Source organism: Fukomys damarensis, unplaced genomic scaffold, assembly GCF_012274545.1.
Source record: "Fukomys damarensis isolate Sample0158 unplaced genomic scaffold, DMR_v1.0_HiC HiC_scaffold_24, whole genome shotgun sequence".
NCBI classification, from domain to species: Eukaryota; Metazoa; Chordata; class Mammalia; order Rodentia; family Bathyergidae; genus Fukomys; species Fukomys damarensis.
The window spans coordinates 70,906,177-70,933,880 of record NW_022900936.1 but is presented as its reverse complement, the minus strand read 5'-3'; the positions used below and the strand labels follow the sequence as shown (position 1 = coordinate 70,933,880).

Sequence of the window (27,704 nt, the reverse complement as noted above, 5' to 3'; positions counted from 1 at the left end):
TCTTCCTCCTGTGCCTCCTCTTCCTCCTCCTTCTCCTTGTCTTCCTCCTCCTTCTCCTCTTCTTCTTCCTCCTGCTCCTCTTCTTCCTCTTCCTCTTCTTCTTCATCATAAAAATCTGGTTTTAATCTTTAGTAATTTGTGGTGTTGGGAATGGAACCTAGAGTCCTCAAGCATGCTAAGCACCATCTACCATTGAGGCATGATGCAGCCTTTCACACAGGATTTCTAGCTCCCTATGTTGCTTTTCTAGCGAGTTTGGCCCCTACCACCTTTCCTTGGAGGCAGATCTGGCAAGGTCGGGCCTTTTGGAGAGCCCAGCTGAGGCTCATCCCTCTCTGGCCATGTCTCTGTCCAAGGTGACTTCTCCTGGCTTCTGCCTTGAGCCCTGGGCCCCAGCTTCGTGGATTCGCACCTGCAGCTCTCGCTTCTCCCTCTGTAGACTGCACATTCCTTGCCCCTGGACTTGCTCTCTCCATCTTGCTGTCTTTCTAGGCAGGCCCGGCCACTTGGAACATTCTGGGTCCTGGCCGTGGTGGCTGCCTTGGGGATAAATCAGCACCCAGCCTGAGTCAGCTGGGGCTCCTGGGAAAGAGTTTGCTCTCTTGGCTGGGTGTTGAGTCAGCTTTCTGTCGCTATGACCAAGGAGCTGAGAGAGTCAACTTATGGGAAGGAAGAGTTGATTTCCTGGTGTTGGAGGTGTCAGTCTGTGGTTGCCTGGTTCTGTTGCTCTTGGGGCTGGGTAAGGCAGTGCATTATGGTGGGGAGCACATAGTGGAGGAGACTGCTTACCTTAGAGTGTCTGAGAACTGTGGGGAGGGGGAGATTGCTCACAATGGCTCTACTTCCCTCCTAAAGGCTCCGTACCTCCCAGGGGTACAACCTGGGCACCCAGCCTTCAGGATACAGGCCTTGGGGGGGCACCCAGCCTCCAGATCATAGTGCCGGTATTGCCAAGCTGAGAGAGTGTGAGCCCACGATCAGAAGACACACAAAGCTGGAGAAAGACACACAGTCCAGGCGACTTTGTGAGAGCCCTTGGACCCAGCCATCCTGGCATGTGTTGATCATGAGTGAAGACCATTAACATTTCATTAGTGTTTAGGTTGGTATTTTTATCACATATTTGAAGAATGTGTTTCCCTAAAATGTACCAATAAACTCAATTAAAGCTGAAAAAAAAAAGAATGTGTTTACATATTTCTTGTTTTTTTTTAAATTTAAATTTTGAGACAGGGTCTTGCTATGTAACCCAGGCTAGCCTTGAACTCACAGTGATCTCAGCTTTCCAAGTGTTGGGATTACAGGCATGTGCGACCATGTCCAATGTTATATATTTCTTATGAAGTCAATGTTCATATAATGAGATTAACCACCCTATGGTGTAGAATTCAGTGGCACTGAGCACAGTCACAATGCTGCTGCGACCACCACTTCTATTTTGGAAACACTTCTTTCTCCCCAAAGCCCTGACCCTCTACTGAGCAGTCTCTCCATTCTCCACCCCCGCTACCCTGGCCACTGCCAATCTGCTTTCTGTCTCTGTAGATTTATCTGTTCTTGATATTTCATATAAACTGGCTCACATAATATGTCACCTTTTGTATCTGACTGCTTGCCTTACCATTTTAAAGGTTGGCCCATACCACAGTGTGTGTCAGTACTCCTCTCCTTTTTTATGGCTGAATAGTATTCCACTGTACGGCTGTACTACATTTTGCTAATCCATTGGTCCACTGATAGACATTTGGGTTGTTTCTGTCTTTTAGGTCCTACAGATAGTGATGCTCTGGACATCTCATGTACATTTGTTTGAATTATATATTAGGGAAAGTAGTGCGTCTTGTAAGTTAGAGAAATTTGCCCCTGGCTTGTGATGTATGTTACAAACATTCCTTTTCAGTGTGTCATTTCCCTTGACTTTGCTTTTGGTGGATTTTGCCAGGCAGAATTTTAAAAAGCTATCACAAAGTTGAGTTTGTCAGGCTCTTCTGGCTTCTGGGTTTTGTGACACAGTGTGGTCAACCTTATCCTGAAGCTTCCATTTATCCCCTCACTTCTGGTTTTTTTGTTTGCTTGTTTTTTGGTACCGGGGATCAAACTCGGGTTCTTGTGCTTGTGAGACAGGAGGCGGAAGCTCTCAGCTAAAGCCTCTGCCCCACCCATTCACTTCACCCCTCCTGCTCCCAAGTTATTGTAGGGTTCAGTAAGACAAACAACGTGAAGGGATTTCACAAAGTGCAAAGCAGTGTACACTCACGGGATACACTGGCACCATAACTATTAATCAGATAAAATTCTGGCACTAATTTGGTGAGTTCTATTGCTGCCTTCATTTTGCAGAACTGAGATTGAAGGCCAGAATTATTCACAGAGCTGGCAAAGGATGCATTAGTTGGTAGCGATATGGAAAAATGTCATGAAATTAGTCATCTTGGGTATGTGTGGGGTGTTCTTATTTGACCAGAGAAATAAAATTGCCTTAAACCCAAAGCTATGTTGCTCACTCTTCCTTCAAGTGGAAAAAAGAAACCAGTTCAGTGAGTTTTGAATTGTGCAGCTATAACTGTAATTTAAGCTTCACCAGCGGTCACTTGTGATATGTTTTCTTTATATTTTTAACCCTGCCCCCGTTTTTAAATGGAAGTTTAGATTGAACACTGTATTAAAATAAATATAAATACTGAGTGAAAAATAAGTTAACAGTTAATAGCAACTATCCTTGCAATGTTTCCTCTGGAATAGAATTGTGCACGGGTTAAGTCCCTGGGCTCTGAGGTCGGTTGGCCCTGGATGGAACGCAGTGCAGTTACCAGCTGGTTATGTAACTCAGGGCAGATTGCTTTCCTCTCTCTGCCTCTGTTTTGGCAGCTTTAAAACAAGGATGGTTACAGTACCTGACTGCCTGGGGGGTAGTAAGAAGTCTTGATAAAAATCTATATGGTGTGGGCAGAGGGATTTAGCTGAGTGGTGCTACCTGCCCCATGAGCACAAGGTCCCGAGTTCAATCCCTGGTATAAAACAAAACAACAACAACAACAAAAATTCTACATGGGGTATTCAGACCCTTGTCTGTCTAGAGGGGGCGCTCCGTAAACACTAGTTGTCATTAGAACTCAGGGATGGCTGAAAGAATCCAGGAAATGGAATCAAGACTGAGGGAAACGGAACATACCCTTTCCAGGGGGTATTCTGACCCTCCGGGTGACACCAATCAAATCTCAGGGGCAGGGGAGAGCCCGCTCCCTGATGTGCATATTTACTTGGGGAGAGTCTGGTTCCTGTTGCTAGCACGCGAAGGGTGAGCGTGGGGAAAAGCAGTTGATTCTGCCCCGTGGGGGGAAGCAGGGGACTGGGCTGAGCTGGGGAGACCAGGAGGGAAGAGGTGGGGCCTTGCTATCAGGGAGCCTGTAGGACGCTCTGTTTTTGTTTTTGTTTTGTTCTTTTTTACTTTCTTTTTCATTAAGTTTATTGGTACTTTTTAGGTATACAGTACAGTTACATGGATCACTGAGATCTTGTACCTTTACATGATGTATGTAGGTGGGGACACTCTGTTCTTAGGACAGAAGATTTGGGATGCTGTGAGATCACTGCACATGGTGATGGACTTACAGGGGCCAACTCTTTTCCTCTCTTCTTCCTCCTCACCGGAGTGCCTATGGAACCCCAGCTCTGGTCCTTGGCCCAGCTTGCTTGGGGCGTCTGTGGGCACTTTAAATCCATGTGCGCACTGGACCCTGTTTGGTGGATGGGGTAACTATCATTTTAGAGATGAGGAAAGGGAGGGTGGGGCTGGGGCCACACTACCATATTTTCCCGAAAATAAGACCAGGTGTTATATTAATTTTTCCTCCAAAAGATGCAATAGGGCTTATTTTCAGGGAATGTCTTATTTTTCATGTAAAATGACCTATATTTATTCATGTGTGAAAATGTACATTTATTTAAATGTAGTCATGCTATTTTTCTGGAACATTGCCATAACTCTCCAAACCCTGAATTCTGGCCTGAATTTCTTGCAACTACATTTCCCATAGTACCATTGGCCTCAATCTCACACGTCCAGTAGGAGAGCTCTCCTAAATGAGCACCTTTTGTCCCTGTTGCCAGCTCATAATGCACTGGTGACACAGAGGTCATTATATCCTACGCATTCTTCACCAAGTAATAGCTTCTTGCAGGTGGGGCTTCACAGAGCTTCCATTAAATCACGAGTTGGTTGAAGACGTATGAGGCAGGAGTGGCAACAAAAATGATGACAGTTAACAGTGACGGTCCATATAAAAGCAATGAAAAATCACAGGCACCAAAATTCAGAAAATGTTTCTTTATTTCACAGGAGTGCATTAAGTATTTCTATTATAACACACAACATATTGCGTTGTGAAGATTCATATTAGACACAAGCATGTCCACCCATTGTCAAGTGCACACGTTATTTGTGCATTGCACCTACTCTGATTGGCCAATCAGGAGTGAGCATGGAGTTCATCTGTTGCATAGGTGTTTACCTCTCATCCAAAGGTGTCCACCTGGATATTGACAAGTACTTAATTATAATTTATATTCTCATTTATTTTAAGTATGAATGGCAATAATAGTTACTTATATTTAATTATGTATTAATATAAGTATTTTATAATTTAGTATGTTTGTTGTATGTTTCAATGGACATACTAAATATGTCTGTCTGGCCGACAATCTTAATTGGGGCTTATTTTTAAGGTAGGACTTAGATTGTGAGCATCCTGAAAAGTCATGCCAGGGCTTATTTTTCCAGTTAAGTCTATATTTTCAGGAAAATATGGCGCCCAAGGCCGTGCCACACATCACCGCTGGGATGGATCACTATTCATCTTACTTGAAAAATCCAGCTTTTCCAGCATTCTGCACATAGCTCTATCCTGTGCTTTGCTTCAATGTCATATGGCCTTTTGGGACATTTCCCTAGCTCAGTGCCCCACACATGGATCTCTTAGAAATGTTTCTGAATTTTGAATCATCATCACCATGAAGGGAGCTGACCTCTACCGAGCTCCTGCTATGAATGGGCACAGGAGTAGGTCATGCCCCCTGCTTAGGTTCTGGTGAGCCTGGGGCTCATGGCAGAGCCGGGCAGGAATCCAGCCTGTGACGTGCCACGGTGACAGCCTTACCTCCTGTTTGCTTTGAGGATCTAGGCTTGAGGCAGAGTGCTCACCTTTGAGTGTGTCTTTCTTGGGTGAGGCATGTGGCTTTTCACTATAGAGGGCCTGAGCACTCCCTGGGAAGGGTAAAGCAGGAGGATCCGGGCTGTGGCAGCTATTTATGATCTCTGTGACCTCTTGTCTGCTGGCACAAAGCTATAATAAACCTCATGATTCACTAGTCGGACTTCCCCTGAGGAGGCAGATCCTGTGCTTTCCTACCCATGGGCCTTACTACTACCTTTGGTGCACCCTGCCCCCCTCACTCCCTTGCAAGGCCCACTGGGTGGCACCTATTATAGCCACCATGTCTCCCTGGGAAGCCCCCATCGACTGGCATGGAAATCTTTTCATTTCTGAATCTGAGCCAAAGCATATATTCTGTTCCCAGAGAAAGGCAAATGGAAGACTATACCTATTTTGAGAAATCTGAGAAAAATTTCTTCTCGGGTCACTTGGGGGACAATATACATTTATGATAGTCTTACCACGTGAAAGTGCAGTGATCAGCAGCTCTCTCATGCTCGATCCAATCTCTTCCCGGAAGTGCCTGCAAAATGGCTTTGATCTCCCTTCTAGACTGCAGGGTGCCTGAGTATCTCCATGGGTGGAAGCTGGTGCCCCACAGCCTAGGATGGAAGGCTGGTGACTCTGGGAAAGTCATTGCCCATATTCAAGACCCTGCTTTCCCAATTGTGACAGAAGGGCACCTGTGCCTGTGTGAAGCACTCCTCTCTTACTTCCACCTTGTGGGGCTGGGACAGCAGGGCTGCCCACAATGCTGCCCTTATTGCTTGCTGCCTGTGAACAGCCACTGTGCTTTGCACTACTGCTCTGTCCTCCCAAGATCTCTCATTGTTTCCATCATGGTGCTCCTCGCTCTCTACCGTCTTACACGACTTGCTCCTGCAGCTCTTCCCTTCCAGACATCTTGCCTTCCACAATTTGGGAGGGCACCATTCCCGGTGTGTCTTGCTCTGGGGGTGCCTTTACCAAGACCATCAGCAGGGATGGCGGTGACCCTGGGGAGCTGTGTGACAAGGAGCAGTGGAAAGGCAGAAATTGGTGGTGGTGGGTGGGGTGTTTTGATCATCACTGTACCTTTGCGCCTACTACGGTGCTGGACCCAGAGTAAGCTTTCAGTAAATATTGGTCGACAGAATGAAAAAGACCCCAAAGAGGGCTCATTCCACCGGTGAAGATGCAGAGGGTCGGTGGGTTGGAGATGTGCCCCAAGCTTCAGGAGCTGCTGGCCTGGCTCTGCCTGTTTGCAGTCCCACTCGCTCCCGGTGCCTTTGGGAAACTGAATATCTGGTCTGCATTGTCCCCGCCATCAGGCAATGGCTCGAGAAATATGAATGTCTTTCCCTACATGGATTGGGTCGTTTGCTAGACTCTGGGGTGGAGTGACAAACTGTCAACAGATTGTGAATTAAATTGCACAATGCAAAGAAAAGGAGGCTCTTTGGTTTTCGGAAGAAAAACCCCTAACCCAACTGCATGTAGCTGGAGCCTGCGGGACCCTCTCTGGCCTTCCCAGCCCAGATTCTTCTCCTGCCGCCTCCCTTTTGTGAGAGTCTCTTCCCCTTTTTGCTTTCAGGGAGCTCTGCTCTCCAGTAGGCTACAATGTGTCAGTTGTTATAAAATCCGGGGGGCGGGGTCTGGTGACGAGGGCGTCGAGGGAGCTGCCAGCCTGCAGGGCGAGCAGTCCGGCCCTGAGTTCACCCGGGCTTCAGCGCCGAGCGAGCCGAAAAACTTCCATCTCACTCTCCTGGCTTTGACCCTCCTTGGACATCAGAGCCGAGGCGCCGAAGGGAAGGAGGATGCGAGATGACTGGCGCTTTGGCGACCTGACCATCTCCTTAGCAGAGCCTTCCAAAGCGAGCTGGGCGCTGGCTGCACCACCCGGAGGCGCCGCGCCTCTAGCGGATGTGTGCGCGCGTGAGTGAGCGAGCGGGAGTGAGTGTGCGTGCCTGAGAGCGTGTGGATGTGTGTGGATGGGTGTGTGCGCAGTACGACCGGGTGTGAGTGTGTCTGGATGAGTGTGTGCGTGCGTGCGTGAGTGTGTGTGTGTGTGTGCCCGCGCGCGAGTGTGCGAGTGCTCTTGGTTATTTTGGGGGAGAGCAGAAAAATCTCGGAAATCTGGGACAGGTTACCGGCTCCGAGGGTGATTGGTTTGCAAGAAGAGCTGCCCAAGCGAGCGAGCTTCTAGAGCCGTTCCGGTGTGAGTAAAGAGATTTTCCTCCCGGGAAGAGAAGGATTGTTACCCGTGCTCTGCAGCCCAGTTGGAGATCGGATCCTAAACCTGGGAAATTGACCAGAGCCCTGCGATTCCCAGGGCTTGAGGAGGACTGGGGAAGAAAAGGAGAAATAAATCAAACAGCGTGTCCGTTCCTTCGGCCACATCGGAAGATGTCATCTCAAACTAAGTTCAAGAAAGACAAAGAGATCATTGCCGAATATGAAGCCCAAATAAAAGGTGAGAGGGGCCGACGTTTCCTTCTCCTCCCCTTTCCCTTTCTCCTGTTCTGCCCCCGCTTTCCTCTTTCCTCCCTGCCATCATGAAATGTTGTTATGCATCAATAATCGTATTGTGAGAGGAACTGTGGCAGCCGCACAAGTCCGGACTGGTTTCAGCCACAGAGAGCGCTGGGCCGGGAGCGTGGAGTAGAGAAAGGGCAGCGGTCTCTGCATTGCAGGTGTGGGGAGGATACTACGCCTGACTTTGGGAGTGTCGTGGCTACTCCATCATCTTGGCGGAGGCAAGTCCTCTAAAGCCATTTTGGCAGGCCTGCCTTCTCCCCTTGCCTACCATGGTAAAAAAAAACCCCTTGATATGAATGTGTATTTTTTATAGGCTGCTCCCTGTCTCCTTTTTTTGGCTTCTGTTGGTGGTAGTGGTTTTGCATGGGCCTCTTTCTCTGAGCTGGAATTCACATGCATGTGTTCAGGGAGGCAGCATCCTCAGGCGGCCCTCTTTGTTGGTGTCTCTCGCCTGACCTGGGTTGCCATGGATTAAGTGTACGGGGCATATTGATCCAGACTAATGCAGGCATGCAGGCATCAAGACAGAGTGCAGCACAGAAAATGTATTATCTTGCTGGCTGTATGCGGCCCCATCATTCTGTGCACCAGCCTTTATGGTCAGCAGCTTGGTCCCATGCAATAGCTCAATGTGCAGTTTGGGCTGTGGGGTGCTGCCGGGAGAGAGAGGTGACCTCTGGCCACCTGCTCTGGCTCTGGGGCCACTGAGCGCACATTTCTTTCAGAAGCTGCCCCCTAAATGCACGCTGGCTGGGAGAAATAGGGCAAGGTGCATACTTGCACAGTGGCAGGCGGGTGGGCAGAATCAGTGCTCAGCCTAGATGAGAGCTTCTCGTGTCGTCCCTCGTTCGGGGGCTCCGCTTTGGCAAGGGAAGCCTCCAGCTCCATGTACCATGCTTTCCCTTCTCAGAGACTGTGTACCCGGAGAAGAGACGCGTGCCTCTTGGCATCCATTCTTTCTGGCCCTGGTTCTCCTTGCTGCAACACGGGGTGTGCTGAAGTCTCTCCCAGGGAGTCAAAACACCACATATCTGCCGTGGACGTGGGGTCCTGGCTAGGGGCTGAGCTAGGGGCTGTTGAGCTGGTTGGTCATGGGGGTGCAAAAGGCCTGAGATTGCCACACTTGCTTCAGCTGAAGTCGGTGACCCGGGGAGTTGGGGGGCTCACTGGGAATGGGGTAGGCTGGGCACCCCTGCCGAGGTCCAAGCTTAGGCCCTGGGGAAATGGGGGAGGAGAGCAAAAACCCTGGAGGCTTTGTTTTTGGGCCCTGTCTCCCCAAGTTCTTTTTCTCCTAGTTCTGATCACACCCGGCATGCTCATATCCTCTGGGTAGACCTTAGGAGAGGAGCAGAAAATCCTCCTCTTCCTCGATGGCATCCACCTTAGTTTTCAATTTTATGTCAAACATAGGGACTTAGAATGTTTCAGCCTTACTAGTATTTAGGAACAGGCCCTTTGGTGATCAGAGATTTAAATTCACCCAGCTGCTCAATACAGAAGCTTAGTTACAGTTTTTGAACATATAATTCTTTAGGGAGTTCATGTTTTATAAGATCAATTCAGCTGCTCCTGATATTTTAAAAATCGAGGTCCCCATGAAAAATACCACAATGGAGAAGGGATATGGAGTTTTGGACAGTTAGGGTTTTATAAGTATTGTTTGGTAGGAAATGTGCTTATCTCATTTAAAAAAAATCACTACTGCTGGGCCAGTCAGCTCTACCCAAGGACCAGTTAAGCATTAATTGTGCTGGCATTAATTGCTTAAGCATTAATTCTTTTGTTTTACTTTTTACATTAATTTTAACAACTAATCAGCAAGTACTCTGCAGTGAATTTCATCAGGAAATTTGTCCAAATGATCTTGTATCTTTTGGACTCTAAAGTTCTCTGCATTGTGGTTGAAGGAGTTTAATTTTACTCCTTTGGAGCTGATATCCACAAGATTTAGGTCAGGATACTGCTGTACCTGAAACCCTCTGAAATCTTTGCTTTCCAAATTCTAATTGTTGAGCTGGGGTGCAGCTCAATGGGAGAATGCTTGCTTACTGTGTGCAAAGCCCTGGCTTGGATCTTCAGCACTGCAAAAGAAAAACAGAATGTGTTTGCTAATCACCATCATCATAGCTGCTGATGTGTGCATAGGGCTCTTCTGCTTCTAGGCTCTCTCCAGGGCACCATCAGCTCACATGTTGTGCAGAAAGCTTGGTAAGAGCTCAGTTCCAGAGATGGAAGAGGGAAGCCACCTCACTCAATGACTTGCCCAGGGTCTCAAGGCCAGAGTCACCCTGGCCTGGTGGCCCCGACACATTGTTTCCCCCACGCTGCTCCTGGAAGACTGATGTGGGTGGCAGATGGCAGGACAGGGCTGGGGATGGCTGCCTCTTGCCAGTGTCCATTGTTTAAACTGGAGCTCCCATCCTGCTGCCTTCATTTCTTGCCTCTGAAGAGTATTTGACCAGTGACTGACAATAATGCCCAATTCCAGGGATCTTTCCCCCTGGTGCCATCTGCCCAGCTGGGTGCAAAGAGTCTTCCTAGACAGTTTTTGTACACTGTGAATTTTGTGAGGGGAGCTTCTGATTTTTAAGAATCATGTTGAGTTCTTTGTTGATTTATTCCTTTTCATCCTTTTGAAGTGTTTACAGATCTGACAAAAGAGAATGTTTTAAAACAGTATGTTTTTCTATTGACAACATTTTTAGACTCACACCTTTTCTTGCCTCATCAGATATTTGAGTCTGTTTGGTCACCTACCAGCGATGCAGTAGTAAACCACATTTGCATGCTCCTCGTGACGGAGAACTCAGCATCTCCAAAGCCCACATATTCTATCTTTGGATGGCTCAGGCTTACTGTTTTTCCTTTTTTGTTAGTGTTTCGTTATACATCTGCCCTTTGGTTGTGTACTTTCTTCCCCTTGGGACTTAGAACAAGACAGTTGCTCACTGGCTGTTGGGAGCCTCTGCCTCTCACCTCCTTTGATTACCTCCTTTGCTTACATAAGACGGTTTGCTACTCTTTACTATCCCTGCTGTCCCCTGGGTCTGCTGCATCTTGGGCTGCAAACACAGCATCTCTGGGCACCTGGCAGGTAGAATAAATAGTGACAGGGGCCAGGCAGATGATCGGTGGCCGCTGGCTGCCACCTCACCAAAGGTAACAGAAGAAGGTCATGATATCTGTGGTGGACCTCATAGTGTAGGTCCCGCCTGAAAGGAAGAGGACAGTCATACTCGGGTTCAGCTGGCTGTTGCCAGTTAGGAGTGTAAGCCCAGCCAGAGCTTTCAGTTGTGTAACAGATGCCAGAAATCCGATGGGGGCTTTATGATTTTAAAGAGGTTTTACCAAAAACAAACAAACAAAAAATCCTCCAAAAGATCTACCTATATCTTATTCCAAGAGTGGCACCAAATTCTTAACATCATTTTCTAGACGTAGCCAAAGAAAGAAAATGACTGTCACCTCCTTTATGTTGTCTTTAACAGGTTTGTCATGTATTCCAAGGGCCCTGTTAGCCCTTTTTGCTTCTCATTGCACTCCATTTGCTGTTGAGGGAGTGGCTGCCACTCTTTGCAGAAGAAAAAATTATACATATATGAATAGTCTTCTAGGCTGGGAGCCCTAGCAGAGAGAAGAAGATGCCATGAATTTGTTTTTCGTGACCCTGTGCTGGTTCCCTATGGATGCTGCTTCCTATCCGAGTGATCCTCAGTGTCCCCTTGGAAATCTGTTGAAGATCCTCATCGAAGGGCAACATTACATTCTCCACTTGGGAGCAGACAGGCTGTAACTTCTTTCCCTTGCTGAGAATCAGAACAGCATTTGCCTGCTTCTCGCTTTTTTGGCCACATCCTGTTCTCCACGATTCCCTCGAAGGTCACTGGTGGTGCTCGGTGATCTTTACTTTAGTCATCTTCAGTATCCTGGGCTCTACAGTTCATTTTGCTGCCAGACATAGGGGTCCATTCCTGTTTACACAGAGTTCCCGTTTCCATTTCAACCTAAGGAAAGCTGAAATAGAAATATACTGATTGACTTTAGTGTTTTTAAAAATTATACATCCATATTCATTTTAGGCCACCTTTTAAAGGGCAAAGTCTGCAGTTAGGGGGAGAAGAGCAAGATTGGAGGATGATGCCAGAGGTGAGGCATTTAGTCATTTGGTCATGCATTCATTCAACAAACCTTGATTATCTACTTTTAGTCTTATGCTGAGTGTTGTGAGAGAAGCAAAGTGCCCGTTCCATTCTTCCTAAGAGTTTTCTTTGAATATGGTGATAAAACAAGAGCAGGAAGTAAAAAACCAAACACAGAACACTTCTGAGCATCAGGGTAAGCTTAGTCTTAGAGGACTTGGATTCCCATGAATTTTCAACAGGATTAAACAAGAGAAGCAGTGTGGGTCAGGAACACTGGGGAGAGGTGGGATTATGCTAACTGCACTGGTCTGCTGCTCAGGTTAAGCCTGTCATGGCCAGGTAGGAATGTGAGCCCAGAAAGGCAATCTGAATTTTAAACAAAGTTTCCTGGTTTTTCAATGGTGGGTCACATTTTAAGAAATCCTATGCTGCCCAGACAAACATAACAGCAGAATAAGGAAGATTCTGGTGCCCGTTGAGCTGCGGATTTGCAGTTTCTGGCCATAAGAAGCCTGGGATGGTGTTTTCCATGGCTTAGGGTAGCTGCCTTTGTAGCTGTGTGCTTACCTGGTCTTTCTTCTGGGCGTGTTCGTAGAGACACACATTTCTCTTGCTCTTCTTATACGGACACTAATGCCTTCACAACACTCCTGCCTTCAGGATCTGACCTAACCTAGCCACTTCTCAGAGGCCTCAGCGCCAAACCACCTCCCTGGGGGTTTGGAGCTTCAGCACTATGTGCTGTGAGGGGATACAATCATTCAGTCTACAGCAACATCTACACTTCCTGTTTTATTGAGGGAGAACTTCATGTGGTATGCTGGGTTTCCTTCTTTGCCTCTGGAAGAGAAGATGTTTACTACTGGAGAATGGGTGAAGGCTGTTGTGCTGCAAACCAACAGTCCTTGGTGAGGTAGTATCTGCTGGGCTTCATGGGGTGCAGCCTGAAAGCCAGTTTACCCCAGGCTCCTCCCAGCCTGTGGAAATCAGTGGATCTGAGGGGCCATATTGGTTACTTCTGAAGTTTTTACCCTTAGGGTTTTTATTTATTAGGGATGATCTTTCCTTTCTAGAGACCTCTATAATCCACTCATTCAACGACCATTACAAGCCATGTTTTAGGCTATATAGCATATTTAACAGTGGGAGGTAATTCATTTTTCTTTAGTGTCTATGTCTCAATTGTACATAGAGTATCTCACAGGGAAGCCCTATAATTCTGCAAGAATCCCCTTCCTCCTCCTCCTTCTTTTGTGTGTGGTATGGTGGCTGAACCCAGGGCTTCACACCAAGCTGCGTCTCCAGCCTTTTAAAATTGTTATTTTAAAGTTTTGAGACAAAATCTACTAAATCTCTAAATTATCCAGGCTGGGCTTAAACTTGCAGTCTTCTTTCTTCAGCTTCCCACAGTGCTGGGATTACAGGTGTGGGCCACTAGGTGCCTACTTTCTTTTTTGAGTGGATTAAAAGCTGGAGTTCAGAGAAATAAGACAATGGATTGCAAGACGAATAGTGGCAGAGCTAGGTTTAAGTCATAATCTTTCTAACTTATGGTGGTGTAACAAAACAGGGCAATGTGTTTCATGTCAAGGCAACGTGGTTCTATGTTATGATTTAGATCTAAGATATCCCTGGAAATTCTTATGTGTTTAGAGATGGGGCATTTGAAAGGTGATTGGATTATGGGGGTGCTATATTTATCAGCGGATAAATCTGCTAGCTGAATGTATTATTAGGAGGTGGGCCTGATCAGAAGAGGCAGGTCACGGGGCTGGGAATGACCTGGAAGGGTGTGTTCCTGTCCCTGGCTCCTCCCTTCTCTCTCTTCTTCCATGGGTTAAGCATTTTCCACTCCACTGTCCCGTTTCTGCTGTGGAGCCAGCTGACCATGGACTGAACTCTCTGAAATTGTGAGCCAGATAAACTTCTCCTCCTTTAAATTGTGGGTGTCAGTCAGGTATTGTGTCCCAGTAACTGGAAAGTCACTAATGCAGGTGGTACCCTGGCTCTGCGTGATCTGATTAGACTTTTAAAGCTGTTGTCCATAGCTCACACTCTTTCTCTTCTCTGTGAGGGCTAGACTTTGGAAATCAAAAGCCAAGAATAGACCCTTTCTCTGGTATTACGAGGCAGTGAGTTCTCTCCCTGACTGAAAGGGGTCCACATGGAATCTAAAGGAATATATTAGGAAATCCTTCAATATTTCAACGTATGGGCTGCAGTGAATTTCCTTCCTTTTCCATCCTGGTCCAGACCACCAGTCTTGCTGGGACCAAGAGAACCACTTCCAGACTCAAAGTTTCTCACTCACATTAATAGTTTGATGCTGGGCCACTCTTGGTTGTGGGAGGCTTTACCAGTGCAATGTAATAGTGTTCATGACACTGGACGTCACCAGCAACCCCGCCCCCAGTGTGACAGCAGAAAAGTGTCTCCAGATGTCAGGTGCCCCCTGGGAGGCAAAATGGCCGCCTGTGCAGAACCACAACTCCAGCCTGTTGCCCTGCTTCTTTCCTTGTCCTGTAGACGTTCTCCTCACAAAATGTAAATCTGACTCTGGCAACACCCTCTTTAAAACCCTTCAGTAGTGTCTCATTTTTACACGTCCTTGGTCTGCCCAGCTCTTTCCTTCACCTTCCACTGTCCTCTCGGTATCACGGCTCAGCCATCTGGGCCTCTACCGGTTTCCTGTCTTCTCCAACCTCAAACCTGCTCTGGGCCTCATGCTTAGATTCCCCTCTTTCTGGAGTGCCCCTCCTCTAGGTTGCCACATGGCTGGCTCCTCCTTGGTATTCAACTGCAGGGTGTGCACTTCCGGACATCCAGATGGCCCTTTAATGGGTCAGCCAACTGGAATTCTCATCAGAACATTTATGGCCATATGAGTTTATTTCTCCTCTTTTGAGAATGGAAGCTCTCTAAGAATAGGACTTAGGTTTCTCATGTTTGTTTGTATTTTTCTGGCACCTGGAGCAGCCTTGGCGTATAATAGATGATCACATTTTTGGTTGTTGTTGTGGAGTGAATGACTGAACGTTGATGTCCTTGTGAAGGACTTCCATGAGTCATGCCTTGGGACATTGACAAAACAGATCCAACCTTTCCCTGGCCCTGGCTGAGAGCTAACTCAGGAAGATCCAGAGAAGGGGCAGGTGTATCCATAAAGATCCACCTAACAAATGACTTAAATGAAGTGTGGTGAATTAGGGGCTGCTTGAAAGAACACTACAGGGGAAACTGAATTCCCAGTGTGCCTGAAATGGGAGAAAAAAGGAGGGTAAAATATGGTCCCCACCTCTGTCTTTGATAGACTCCTTATGTTCTATGATAGACAGTTATAAAAATAGATCAGTCGATTGTGTACCGCATGCCAAGAACAGAGACAGCTGTATTAGATCCTAGAGGGCCATGATGGCACTGTCTGGGAGAGTTGACAAAGTTCTTAGATGTAAGAATTTCTGCGTGTGGCTTTGAGGGGTGAGTAGGAGCCCTCCAGAGGGTGGAGGGCATTTCAGGAGGGGAGTGTAGAATAAGCACGAGTGTGGAGGTCGCAGAGGCCTGGGTACTTGGGAAATGCTGAGTCATGGCTGATGCTCGGAGGAGATGACAGGGAGGGATGATGCTGGAGATGAGAGGCGCCTGAAACCCTCTTCTGGCTGTGACTGCCTTTGCCCATGGTGTGATGAGTCTTATTTATTCACAACTGACGTTTAGAATGCTAGCTACTTCAGGTGCGCAGTTCAGTGGTGTCACACACATTCACCCTGCTGGGTCACCATCAACACCGCCCATCTCTGCAGCTCTTTGTGTTGTACATGACCCCAACTCTGCACCTGTGACACAATCCTTTCCTGTTCTTCCTCTCCTCCCTGCCCATCCACTACCCTTCTACTTCTGATCACTGTGATTTTCATGGTTCTAAAGACTTCATAGGGATGGAATCATAAAATACATCTTTTGGTGCCTTGCATATTTCCCTTAGACAAATATCCTTGAGGTTTCCTCATGTTGTAGCCTATGTCAGAATTTCTTTGCTTTTCTGTGGTATGAACAGTCTACATTTTGATTATTCCTTCCTCCACCCATAAACATTGGGCTGTTTTTACGTTTTAGCTACTGTGAATTATGTTGGTGTAAACACAAGTGTACAAACATGAGTCTTATTTTTTATAATTTTTTTTCTGTTTATTGATGTATACATGCACACTATTGTATTTTTTTTTTGGTACTGGGGATTGAACTCGGGTCCTTCTGCTTGCAAGGCAGGCCACCAAACCGCTGAGCTAAATCCCCGGCCCCATGCACACTATTGTATTTTTTTTTTGGTACTGGGGATTGAACTCGGGTCCTTCTGCTTGCAAGGCAGGCCACCAAACCGCTGAGCTAAATCCCCGGCCCCATGCACACTATTGTAAAAGCTATGAAAATACAGAAAAATATTTTAAAAAGGAGAAACATAGAATCTAGAAACCACTATCAAACATTCCGTACAAACACTCGGTGATTAACTGCAGGGCTTCCTATCTCTATCTCTGTCAAATCTGTTTATATCTGAATATAACAAAAAATGAGCTCATAGATTTTTTAATGCAAAGTTACAAAAATAAAACTGATAGGCAAATAATGATAGGGATATAAGCTTAGGGTTTAAAATAGAGAGGGTATGACCTAAAAATAAACACTTTGCCAAGTAAGGACATCAATAAGTGTGACCTCCCACATTCAAATTGAAGATCTGTTATTAGTTTATTGGAATCCAGCCTGTTGTGGTGACTGGCTTGTGTTGGCCACTTCTATCCTAGCCCTTTGCAGATTTTTATACAAATTTTTTTTATCAAAATGAGCTCATTCATCAAGAACATCCCCCACCCCAACTTCTGTGCCAGCCGTTTTCAACTAGAATTTTCCCCCTTTCCAGCCTCTTCCAGTCTCACATTCCTCTTGGTACCCAGGCAGCAGTTCCTGCCTCTGGTGGCAGTGTGTGTGTTGTGTGTGTGCGTGTGTGTGTGTGTGTTTGCACATGTACATGTGTGTATGTTTCTGAGGATTGACCTGAGGGTCTTTACACTCAGCTATATCTCTAGCCCTCTAAAAGCATAATCAATCAATTAATCAATCAATCCATTAATTAATATTTTGAGACAGGGTCTCACTAGGTCACTAGGTTGCTGGCAGGAGGAGACTTTGTCCAAGGCAATGACTGTGCTCAGCAGCCCACTGCCCTGGAATCTGTTCTTAGGAATACCACTACTTGCTTGTGGCTCTCTACTCTCCTTCCTGGCCAGTGTTGGTACTTTGTGGATTCCTGATTGCTTGTTTGCTCCTGAACATGGTATTCTGTTATTCTCTTGCTGCTGATTTCTAGTGAAGGTATTTTCTATTTATAGTTTACTGTACATCAGTAAGTTTCTTAGCCATTGTAGAATAGGAAGGCTTGGATTCCTATAGCTGGTTCAAGTTCTCAGTGACAGGAATAGATCTGGAGAGGACCTTTGTATAGCTCATAGTGCCATCCTCAGAAACAAGAAAGAGTGGGTGTCATTTCTGTGATTTAATTTGTACCAAAGAATGCCAGTAGGCTGAGCAACATGACTGCTGTCTGCCTGTTGTTTCAATAGGACACCTTGAGGAAGGGTTGGCCATTACCACTGTCTTTACTTGGTTACTGGCTTCTCTGCACAGGATATTTTATAGCCCCAAAAGATATATCACCTTAAAGAAACTGAGGCAGACCAACACTCACTCCCAATTTCAGACATCTGATAATCGATGACTCTTTGACCTCTTTCCCTGGCCATCTGGAATTCTCGTCAGAATGTTTATGACCATATGAGTTTATTTCTCCTCTTCTGAAAACTGAAGCTTTCTCCTGATCTTTTTCTTGGTTGTAGTCTCTAAGTTGATTTGTCACTTTACCCTCAGCTTATCTGGTGCTTTATCCTGGCCTGATCCTCCTAGTTCACATCCTACCCCGAATATCTCTGCATTGCTGTGTTTCATACTTGGCATGATATCACCATCAAAACTTTTCTCCAAAGATGGCAGGGACCAGACTAGTCTTTGCCAGAAACAGAGTTATGTTATGAGGAATAGTGGGAAAGAAACGCTGTGGATGTGGTGGCCCAGCTCACTTAGCTGTAGGGTAACATACTGCAGCTGTTGATCTGTACAGCTGTGTCATACTGGCTAAGGTCATTGACTCATGGTTAGGAGTCAGCATTTCTTTCCTACTATTCCCCAAAACATAAATCTGGCCCCTACTCTGTCCCTTGCCTTTATAGACTTTATAGTTCTCACCTTGTAACCTGTGATTATGAAATTGTTGAGTGCTGTGTATGGGGTGGCACAGTATATAGGGGGACTCACAGCAGATGGATCTCAATGGTTGAAAAGGTTGATGGCGATTTTCTGATACTGATCTGTCAAGTTGAGTCACATTGGCTAAGCTGATCAAGCCGTCACTTCCAGAACTCTAGAATCCAAACAGAGCCACCTTTCCACTTTGAAAAGGGTCAGGGTCATCAGGATGTTTAAGGAGTCAGGAATCTAAGTGCTTCTACGAGAAAAATGTAACTCCAAGGGTAGAAGATAAAATGGCTCCCGAAAAGGAATTTTACCATGCCTTTGCTCAGGATGGTACACTCAGTCATGGAACAAGTGCTCTGAAGGTGAAATTAAAGCCAGGAGTCAAATGAAGAGGATTGAAAACTGCCTTGGTTGGAGAGAGTGAAAGTGAAGTCATAGAAGAGATGAGCCAAAGATCTGGAATGTGGATGGAGGCGGCGAGGACGCGGAGGGCACATGGTAGACAGACGTGCAGGGGCCTGGGTCTGAGTAATGACTCATGGCAGTCAGCTGGATGGCCCGGGTGGTCAGGCATTTAACTTTACTCAGTGGTGATTTCCTCATTTGAAAAAGAGGGACAATCATGTCACACGATGAGTGTGAGTGTGAGAGAGACTGTGTGTGTGAGAGTGTGTGTAAGTTGAAACTACACACTTCCTAGTTTCCAGCACAGTCCTTGGCACTCTGCATTCATTACCCAGTGAAAATGAAGCTGAAGCAGGACCTGGGTACCAGGGTCCAGCTCCCTGCACAGGAGCCTGAGTGGAGGGGAGAAGCTGCCTGTGAGGCATCAGTTGGGAAGGAGACCGGGTAGGAAGACGTTGGAGGGGTGGAGTTGCCAGCAGCATAGCTGGGAAGAGACGGGCCCGGGAAGTAGTGGGCAGGCATGATACTGGCTTCACCTGCTGCGAAACTGCAGTGAGGCTTCTGAGTCCCCGTAGGGGACCTTGTAAAGTTCCAAGGTCTCCTCCAAACTACTGGCTCAGAATTTCTGGGTGGATCACAAGGGCCCGCGTTCAACAAGGACCCAGGTTTCCTGAACTTGAAGTACATGGCCAGGACTGTAGTAAACTCACCAACTGGACTGTATGGTTTGGTTTTGTGTTTTCTGATGCTGAGGAGGGAGCCCAGGGCCTTGTACATGCTAGGCAAGTGCTGTGCCTCTGAGCGACACCTCCAGACTGCATCTTTTTTTTTTGAGGGTATAAGAACATTTAATAATCAAGTATATTTAATCAGGTATACTACTGCTGAGTGTGGGGGAAACGCTCAAAGTGTGTGTGTGTGTGTGTGTGTGTGTGTGTGGTACCATTCCACTTTCTAAAAAATAAAAAGTATCTTTCTATTTGGTTATGTATGAAAAGACTCTGATGGTGGTCACAGATTGTAATGATGTTTCACACAGTGAGACCCTGTCTCAAAAAAGTATTATTTTTCTAATTGAAGAACCCACAAAGTTGACAGTAATAAGGAATCTATTTATCCAGTCCATGGTTTTGGGATCAGGCCCTACTCCAACACTATACCCACTCCAAAGGAAGGAACATATTGGCAAAATTCCTGACACAGTGGTACATATCTGTAATCCCAGCTGCTTGGGAAGCTGAGGCAGGAGGATCTCAAGTTCAAGTGCAATCTGGTTAATTTAGCAAGACCTTATCTTATTTTTTTTCTTTTTATTGAGTTTATAGGTACAATCTAGGTGTACAATACAATTACATTCATCATTAGGATTCTGTAACTTTACATAATAGGTCTTGATTCTCATTTTTTCCCCTTGTCCCTGCCCTCCCTTATCTTAAAATAAAAAATAAAAAGGATGTAGCTCATTGTGAATGCTTTGGGTTCAATTCCTAGTATTGCCAAAAAACAAAACAAAACAAAACAACCTACAAAAAACTTAAAAAATAAACCAAACAACAACAACAACAAAACCCCAAACAAAACACCCTCCTGCTATAGACAATGCTCATATATCAGCTGAACTATGAAAGGAATTCTATAATAGTTATGTTTAACTTTCTGTGGTATTCACTATATAGTGTAAGCAGGATTGCTGACATTCATGGTAATACCACTCCCCTCTGGAGTGAGAGAGAAGCATTTCCCCATAATGTCTCATGATTCTGAGAGACGGACACAGGAGAGGAACGGTCCTGCCCAACCTTTTAATTCACTGGGCTTAGGTCAGGAAGCATCATGGTGCCCTGCAGGGCTTGGGGCTCAGAACCCGAGAGCTGCTCAGCCACCCCTGCTGTCCTTTGAGTGCGCCATGTCCAGTCTGGGGCTCAGCGACCTCATCTGTTAACTAAGGGTGTTGTCTCCCCTGAAGGGTAGTGGCTTCGGGGGTCAAATGAGCTGGTGTGTGCGAAGGCGAACTCTACTGTGCCGCAGGAACCTTCATTATTTCTATTTTTTGTCTCCCTCCTGCCCCAGCCACGCTCCTGTTACAGTACGCTTGTTTATGTCTCTGTCTCCCAGGAAGCCCACTGAGCTCAGGCCCTGGTATTCATCTCTGAGCTCTTGTGCTCATAGCCTGCCACCCTGGAGGCATTCACAATTCTGGAATAGCTATCCAGGGTAGAAAAATACGTGTGCAGTTCAGGGCAGGCCTATGAAAATATTCAGATAGGCTTTCAGCAAGCATTACCTTCCCCTTCTGTTTAAAGAAATTAAAACAAAATCCACCCAGATCCGCAGCAGAAATGACATTACTAGGAGAAAACAAAGAACTTCATTAAGGAAAGTTTAATGGCCCAGTTTTCTGAAGAAACAAGATTGCCTCTTGCTCACTGTGCTCAAAAGGGTGGCCGAGATGGCTTGTGAAAGGCAAACCCTGGTGCTCCTGAAAAGGCATCGCCAGAGAAGTGACAGTGGCCCTAGGTCCCATCTGTGCTTGTTCATCAGGCCCCTGGAGAAGCCTTCTCAGGCTCCTCAGACAAAGGCCCTCTTTAGTCTCCGTCCCAGACCTCAGCCAGGAATCACAAAGTTCCTTATTTCCTCTGCAAGTGAGAGAAATTCCGATTGCTTGATTAAACTGGTAGCCTTTCTGGGGTCCAACCTGGGGGACCCAGTGACTTCCAAGACCCTGCTCATTATCACAGGCACAGGTGAGGGAGGGCGGGAGCGATCTAGGCAGAGAGGCTTGCACTTGGGAAAGAATTCAGGCTCAGATCTGGTGCTCTCTCCCTGTTTCATACAATGCTGTGAACCTGTGCTTTCCTTTTCTCTGTCTCACAGCGGGCCCCTATGCACAGGGCAGCACACCAGCACCACTAGCTAGGCTCCTAATTAACAGGTGCCAGTTCTTGCACAGATCATTGTCAGCCTAGATGAAGTCTTCAGTGGCTCTTTTCTAAAAGGCTCTGTCCTGTTCAGTGTTTTAAGTGGGTATTTGGAGAAGGGTGTCCTCATGCTTGTCTGGGTTTAGAATGGCAGAAGACCAAAGAAGGTAGGCTTGGGACAGATGACCCTCAGTGTCCTGATGAAACCATCCTAAGTTGAAAACATTGTAAATCTAAAATGCATTTAATATACCTTACCTACCGACCTAGCCTACTAAGCTGGCCTTCCAAGGCTGTTTTATAATACAGTGCTGAATAGCTCATGTAATTTATTAAATGCTGGTGTCCAAAAACCACTGCAAACACAGTATACTTCAGAGTCTGCTTTTCTTCTGGTGATCTTGGGGCTGGCTTGGAGCTGTGGTTTGCTGATGCTGCCCAGCATTGAAAAAGAGGACTGTGTATCATCATCCTGGGGAAAAGGCAACAGTCACAATTTGAAGCAGGACTCCTACTGAGTTTGCATTGCTTTTGCATCATTGCAAAATAAAAATCGTCTAAGTACAGGACTGCAGAGAGTTGGGAATACGGTTGCTGGTATTGGACCAGCTGGGAGTTGCAGCCCAGATCTGCTGGTTTCCAGCTTTTGACTCAGACAAGTCTTGACAATGGTTTTGAGCCTCAGCATTTTTGTGAGTAAAGTGAAGACACTAATCTGACCCCAAAGAGTTATGTAGGAGATTAAGTGAGATAATGCAGATCAATAATCACAACTGTAGGAGCAAAACTACAGCTCAGAGTCAGGCAGATCTGGGTCCCCATTCCCTGTTCAAGTGTCCACTCTGCCATTCATTATGTGAGTTGCCCTGGGACGGAATACTAGGGGGCTGGAGTACCCTTTGGGGTACACTCAAGTCCCTGCCCCAAGTTCATACCTGAATCTTGACACCACCATTCCGGGAAAAACAAAGCAGGTGTGGACAACTTGTTTGTCAGCTTCTTCCCCTGTAAAATCAGGACAGTACCTATGTTGGGCACTGAGATCAAGCATCAGGCCATAAGAGACACAGAGTAGATGCTCAATAAACAACAGTTAGAAACTGAATCCGTTGTTGACAGAACAAGAGGGTCTGAGAGATAGAGAGAGGGAGAGAAAGAGGAATTGACTCTAAAAATGTGAAATTTAACAGTATATTTCAGATATGATCTACAAGCTCTTTGAAAGAAGCTAAACTTTTTTGATCTTCAGAAGAGGAATTTCTCTTCTGTACAGAAAGTAAAGGAATGGGGTAAGAACAAATTGGCAAGTGGTTAGGATGGCAGACCTTGGATCCTGAGCTCATCCTGTTCCTTGCCCAGGTGGCTCTTGCCTTCTCCCCTCCCCCAAGAGCTTCCAGAGGGCACTTTCTAGGTTCACAGTGGAGAATTCTTCTGGCCTAGGTAGGGTGAGCACTCAGACTGCCCCCTGCAAGCCTACTCCTGTGTGTGTCACCCTCTGGGCGTGCCTGACCTTTTCCTGTCAGGACAGCCTGAATATCTGCCCCTTCTTGCTCTGAGATGCAGTCACACCTAAACAGCCATAGGGAGAGGAAGGGAGAGAGAGAGAGAGAGAGAGAGAGAGGGAGGGAGGGAGGGAAGTGGGTGAAGATCTGGACCCATTGAGACTTAACCTTGACTTCTTCAGAATTACAGCTTCTGGGGACTTTGGTCCACGAAGGTACCCTAGAACCCAGCCAATTCATAGCATTGTCTTTCCTTCCAGCGGGGAGATTTTTATGTTCTTAGTCATGACCCAGATTTGCGGAGGGGCACGGAAGAGTTGGCTCTCAGGTTGCTAGAAGTCAACAGCCTCCTTCATCTCCAACATTGTTATCTTTCTTCTATTGTCTCCCAAACTCAAGAGCCATAAAGAGGATCGGTTCTAGTTCTGCTGTCTCCCTCTGTGGAGAATCCATGGTTCCTCAGTGAGGTCCAGTCTGCATTCTTGGGCTGCTCCTGAGAGTGCCTGCCCTGCAAGGAGGAGCTGAGTCATATAGCCCCAGGGATTAATGATCTCTCTCCTTCTGATGGCTGAAATACTTCATGGTTTGTGAGGAGAAAGATTCAACTTACTGTTTTTCGGGCTGACACTGAGCAGTAGGCCAGGGATGTATTTTGTTGAGATGTACAGCAACTTCGTGTATATACCTGTGTTTCTGATTCTTTAGAAACACACCGGGTGGCCGGGTGTGTCGGATGTGCATTCCCCCTGGCCCAGAGCTGAGGCTGTAATTCCCCACCATGTCCTGGCCCAAGAGCCTTTGGGTCTCCCTCTTCCCCTCTCTCACACCTATTGCTTCACCTTTTTACCTCAGGTGCCTGCTTTCTACAGCCATTTGGGTTGGCCACTCTAGGATTAGGCCAAGAAAAACTTTTGTCTCCATATTTGCTCACCATACGGATTTCTCAGTGAGGACTGTGTGACAGTACAACATACAACCCAGTGCCTGAGGTAAAAATGCCTCCACTGCTCTCGTCCTCTTAGAGTTCAGACACTCACAGTCATCACATAAGTGGTTACACAGCAGTGCATGTGTAGCTGTGGTCCTGTAAGACGTCATGGGCTGGCGACATGATGGGCATCTCAGGCCGTCCACATGATGACAAAAATCACTTAACAACACGTTTCTCAGAGTGAATTCCCACTGCTAAGTGATGCACATCTCACTTTGTGTCCACCCTGCCTTCCCCTCAAGGGCGGATTTGGAGCTGGAGTCCTCCAAGGAGGAGAGCTGCTGTGTTTACCTTTGATCCGCTAGAGGGAGATGGGGGTGCTTGGCTGCTGGATGCCACTAATGACCAAGTGACATGAGGATGATGGCCTTAGCCACCTCTATAGTTATTAAACACTCCCACTTTAAGTCGGTAGTTTGAACACCGTAGTGTTCACAAAAAGCAGTTCCATCCAGTGGGGTGCCAGGACTCTGCTCTTTGCTGTGAAGTCAGGGCTCAGTCCCCGCTTTATAACTCACTCATTGCTCGGCCAAGTCATCTCTCCCATCCATGCTCAATTTCTTCCTCTTTCACAAGGGCGCCTCTCTGGATTCTTCTGAGGATAAAATGAGGCAAGCCATGCCCAGCGCTTACCTAGTGCCTAGAATTTGGGCCTCTAGATGCTCTAGGTTATGAGTCTTACCCAGATTCCAAGAAGGAAATTTAGAACATCTATAGCACACCCAGCAGCTCCTAAGCAAAGTTAGACTGACTAGCCTGTTTTGTTTGGCTTTGCTGCATTTATGAAAATGAATTCATTTCCAGCATTTAAACATCAAGAGAGTTTATAAAAATGCAGGCGAGTTTGCATGAAAACCCAAGATCTCTGTCACCTCCTACAGAGTGGGCAGACCATTCTCAGAGGTGAAACCATTGGCTGTGCCTTCCTAAGTGTCAGTTTCAGGTATGTTCCAGTATTTGCTGGCCTGCTTCACTCATTGTGGCCGCCTGCTGGACTCTGGTGGGTATCTGGGTTTTTTGAGCTGGAGGAGCGGATCATTCTGCAATCAACTCTCGTAAATATGATCTCTCGCCGATGGGCTTTGGAAAGGGTGCTGAGTAGGTTGTGTTTACTGCAAGGGTCCACTGTTCCATCTGGATTACTGAAGAAACGTGGAGCCAGCAGCTTTAGCAATTCATGGAGCGGGGGGACGTAGAGTCACGGTGCTCTTAAAAGAATCTACCAAAGACTCATACCTGCGACTGGGTGGCTTCTTCAGTGCAACATGCAGGGAGACTGAGGTTTAATAAGGGAAAAGTGTAAAGTTTTGCCCTTCAGGCTGGAAACCCAGTGGGCCAAGTAGACTAGGAGCGATGTGCTTAGCTGTGGTGGGGGTGGTGGTGGCAGCCCTTCTCAGGCCTCCCTGATGATGAGTGCTGGTGGGGGCCACCAAGGAGCAGCTGCCAATAAACCCAGTCTGATCTAGGGCTGTGTTTATGGAGTCCAGGGTCTGCACAGCCTTTCTAGCATTCGAACTGTCGGGAAGGGTGGACAGGCACCTTGAGAAGCCTGGGTCTCCCTGGGGTGTACGAGACTGAGTGAGATGGTCCAAGGCATTTCAGGCTTCAGAGAGAGCTGTTCCAGGTGACAGGTGAAGCTGTTGTGGACTCTGACATTCTCTGCTTTCTGCAGCCCAAAAGAAGAATATATTTTTAGTAACAAAAGGAAAAATCTTGCTTTGAGATAGAGGAAAGAGGGCATGCTGAGAAGGCTGGTTGGCGGCAGCTATTCTGTCCACATGGAAATGTGAACTGCCAGTTCTCACCAAGTAATTTGGGCAACAGATATTGCTGCCTCTGGCCTACCCCTGACCCCTTGCCTTACTTCTCTGAGATGGCAATGCAGAACAGGATCTGTTTTGCACATTACTGGTATGTTTTTAAACTGAACTTTTTATGCAGAGCTTGCAGACCGATGGTACATGGGCCAAATCCAGCCCTCAGATGTTTTATTTGGCCGGGACTGTGTCTTTTAAAAATGTGAATTGGATGCCAACATGAAAAAATGAGATTTCACATTAAATCTGGACTTGCAGCACCTTTTCAAAGAGTCGGAAGATCTGGCCATGCTGGCTCGTCAGCTAGAGAGAGCTCCACTGGTCCTTCTGTTGGGATTTCAGCCTTCACTTGGCTTCAGTTCTTAATCCATGTCCCCAGCCAGTCATAACTGCCCACCTGGCCTGCCCAGCCCCAGAGGTGCTATGGTTTGTGATCTCTATGCCACAATTAAAAAAAAAAATTTTTTTTTGTACTGGGGACCAAACTCAGGACCTTTCACTTATGAGGCAGGCATGGTGCCACTTAGTTAAATACCCGGCCCTTTTCATTTTTTTTGAGACAGGGGCTTGCTTTGTATTTCAGGCTGGCTCTGAACTCACTATGCAGCCAAGGCTAGCCTTGAACTCTGCAGTCCTCCTGCCTCAGCCTCCGGAGTGCTGGGATCACAGGTGTGCGCCACCACACCCAGCTACAATTTGTTTTTAAAACCCTGCACTTTCAGGGACAACCTCAGGGTGCCACCTGTGACTTTGCTTGTTCGTTTACCCAGTGGGGGGGTGAGCACTTGGGAGTGCTCTGAGAGGGCTGAGGTGCCCTTATAGCTGCCCCCCAGAGGGACCTGTGGCTCCTACACAGCCCCATCTGGTTACTTCTGGTCAGCAAACACCCCCAGTGGCCCTTTGGACTGGCTCTGGGGGTACCTTGTGGCTTTCCCTGTAATGACCCGAGTCTCCAACCCTGGAACTGCCAAGCTGTAGGCTTGGTCTGCAGCCATGCAGAACGATGGCTTTCTGTCCCACCGCAGAGCCCTCCAGCTTTGCCCAGTTGGTGTCTCTCTGCAGGAAGCCAGCTGACCATCCTGCAGGCAGGTGGAGGAGTGGAGAGACCAGGTGGTTTTACTGGAGGGATTTAGATGGTTCTACTCTGGGCTGTGCTAGGCTTGGGGCTCTGGCCCGGAAGCTCTGAGTTTCACATGAAGCATTATGATATTGTGAAGTACATTATTTGGTCTCTGTGCTGGCTTCCTATGTATATACCTCCTAAAAGTGCTTGGAATTTTTAAAGCAGTAAGTGTCATTTTATGATTATGAGTTAACTGGTGGCTGCTGCTCTCCGGGGAGCTTCAGGCTAGGATCTGGTCACTAAAGGGAGGGTCCTGCCTGGACATCCCAATCAAAGCAGGGCACCGTCACTGCTGCTTCCTATAGTGGGGTCTTGGTCTCTGCCAAGGACTGGACCAGCTCAGCTTCACCCCGGCACCTCCATGGGTGTGAGCCAGAAACAGAGAAGGGCCTGTGGACCCTGGGTGACAGTGTCCTGTCACTGCTGTGGGTATTGTATGGGAGGGCTGAGGGCACAGGGCGTGCATGTGCGTGTGTGTACATGTACATGTGTGTGTGTAGTGAGTGTGGGTGTCTGTAGTGAGTGGGGAGAGAGGGCCCAGTGTTCTTTTCTGCTGGAGCCCCTGTGCCCTCCCTCCAGGGCTTAGGGTTTATGGAATGGCTTTGCAGGAGGAAGTTGTCTACTAGCGCTTTCATGCCTCGGTAGTGTGGGGAGCTCATTAAACCTTTCGGAGTGGTATCCATTTGTCATTCAAAGTCAAGATCAACTGGTGTGTGTGTGTGTGTGCGCGCGCGCGTTCATATTTACATAGGGGTGCTCTCACTGGGCGA

At 47.0% G+C, this 27,704-nt stretch overlaps 1 protein-coding gene across 4 annotated transcripts in view; it reads left to right on the top strand.

The window, feature by feature from the left end:
- The first annotated feature begins 6,867 nt into the window (after positions 1–6,867).
- Positions 6,868–27,704, top strand: part of Srgap3 (SLIT-ROBO Rho GTPase activating protein 3) — a 227,324-nt gene continuing 206,487 nt past the window's right edge. For all 4 annotated transcript variants that reach the window (XM_010618756.1, XM_010618750.1, XM_010618742.1 and 1 more), the window contains exon 1: positions 6,868–7,665. In XM_010618756.1, the coding sequence (XP_010617058.1) occupies positions 7,599–7,665 (67 nt within the window). In that variant the 5' untranslated portion in view covers positions 6,868–7,598. The remainder of the gene's footprint in view (positions 7,666–27,704) is intronic.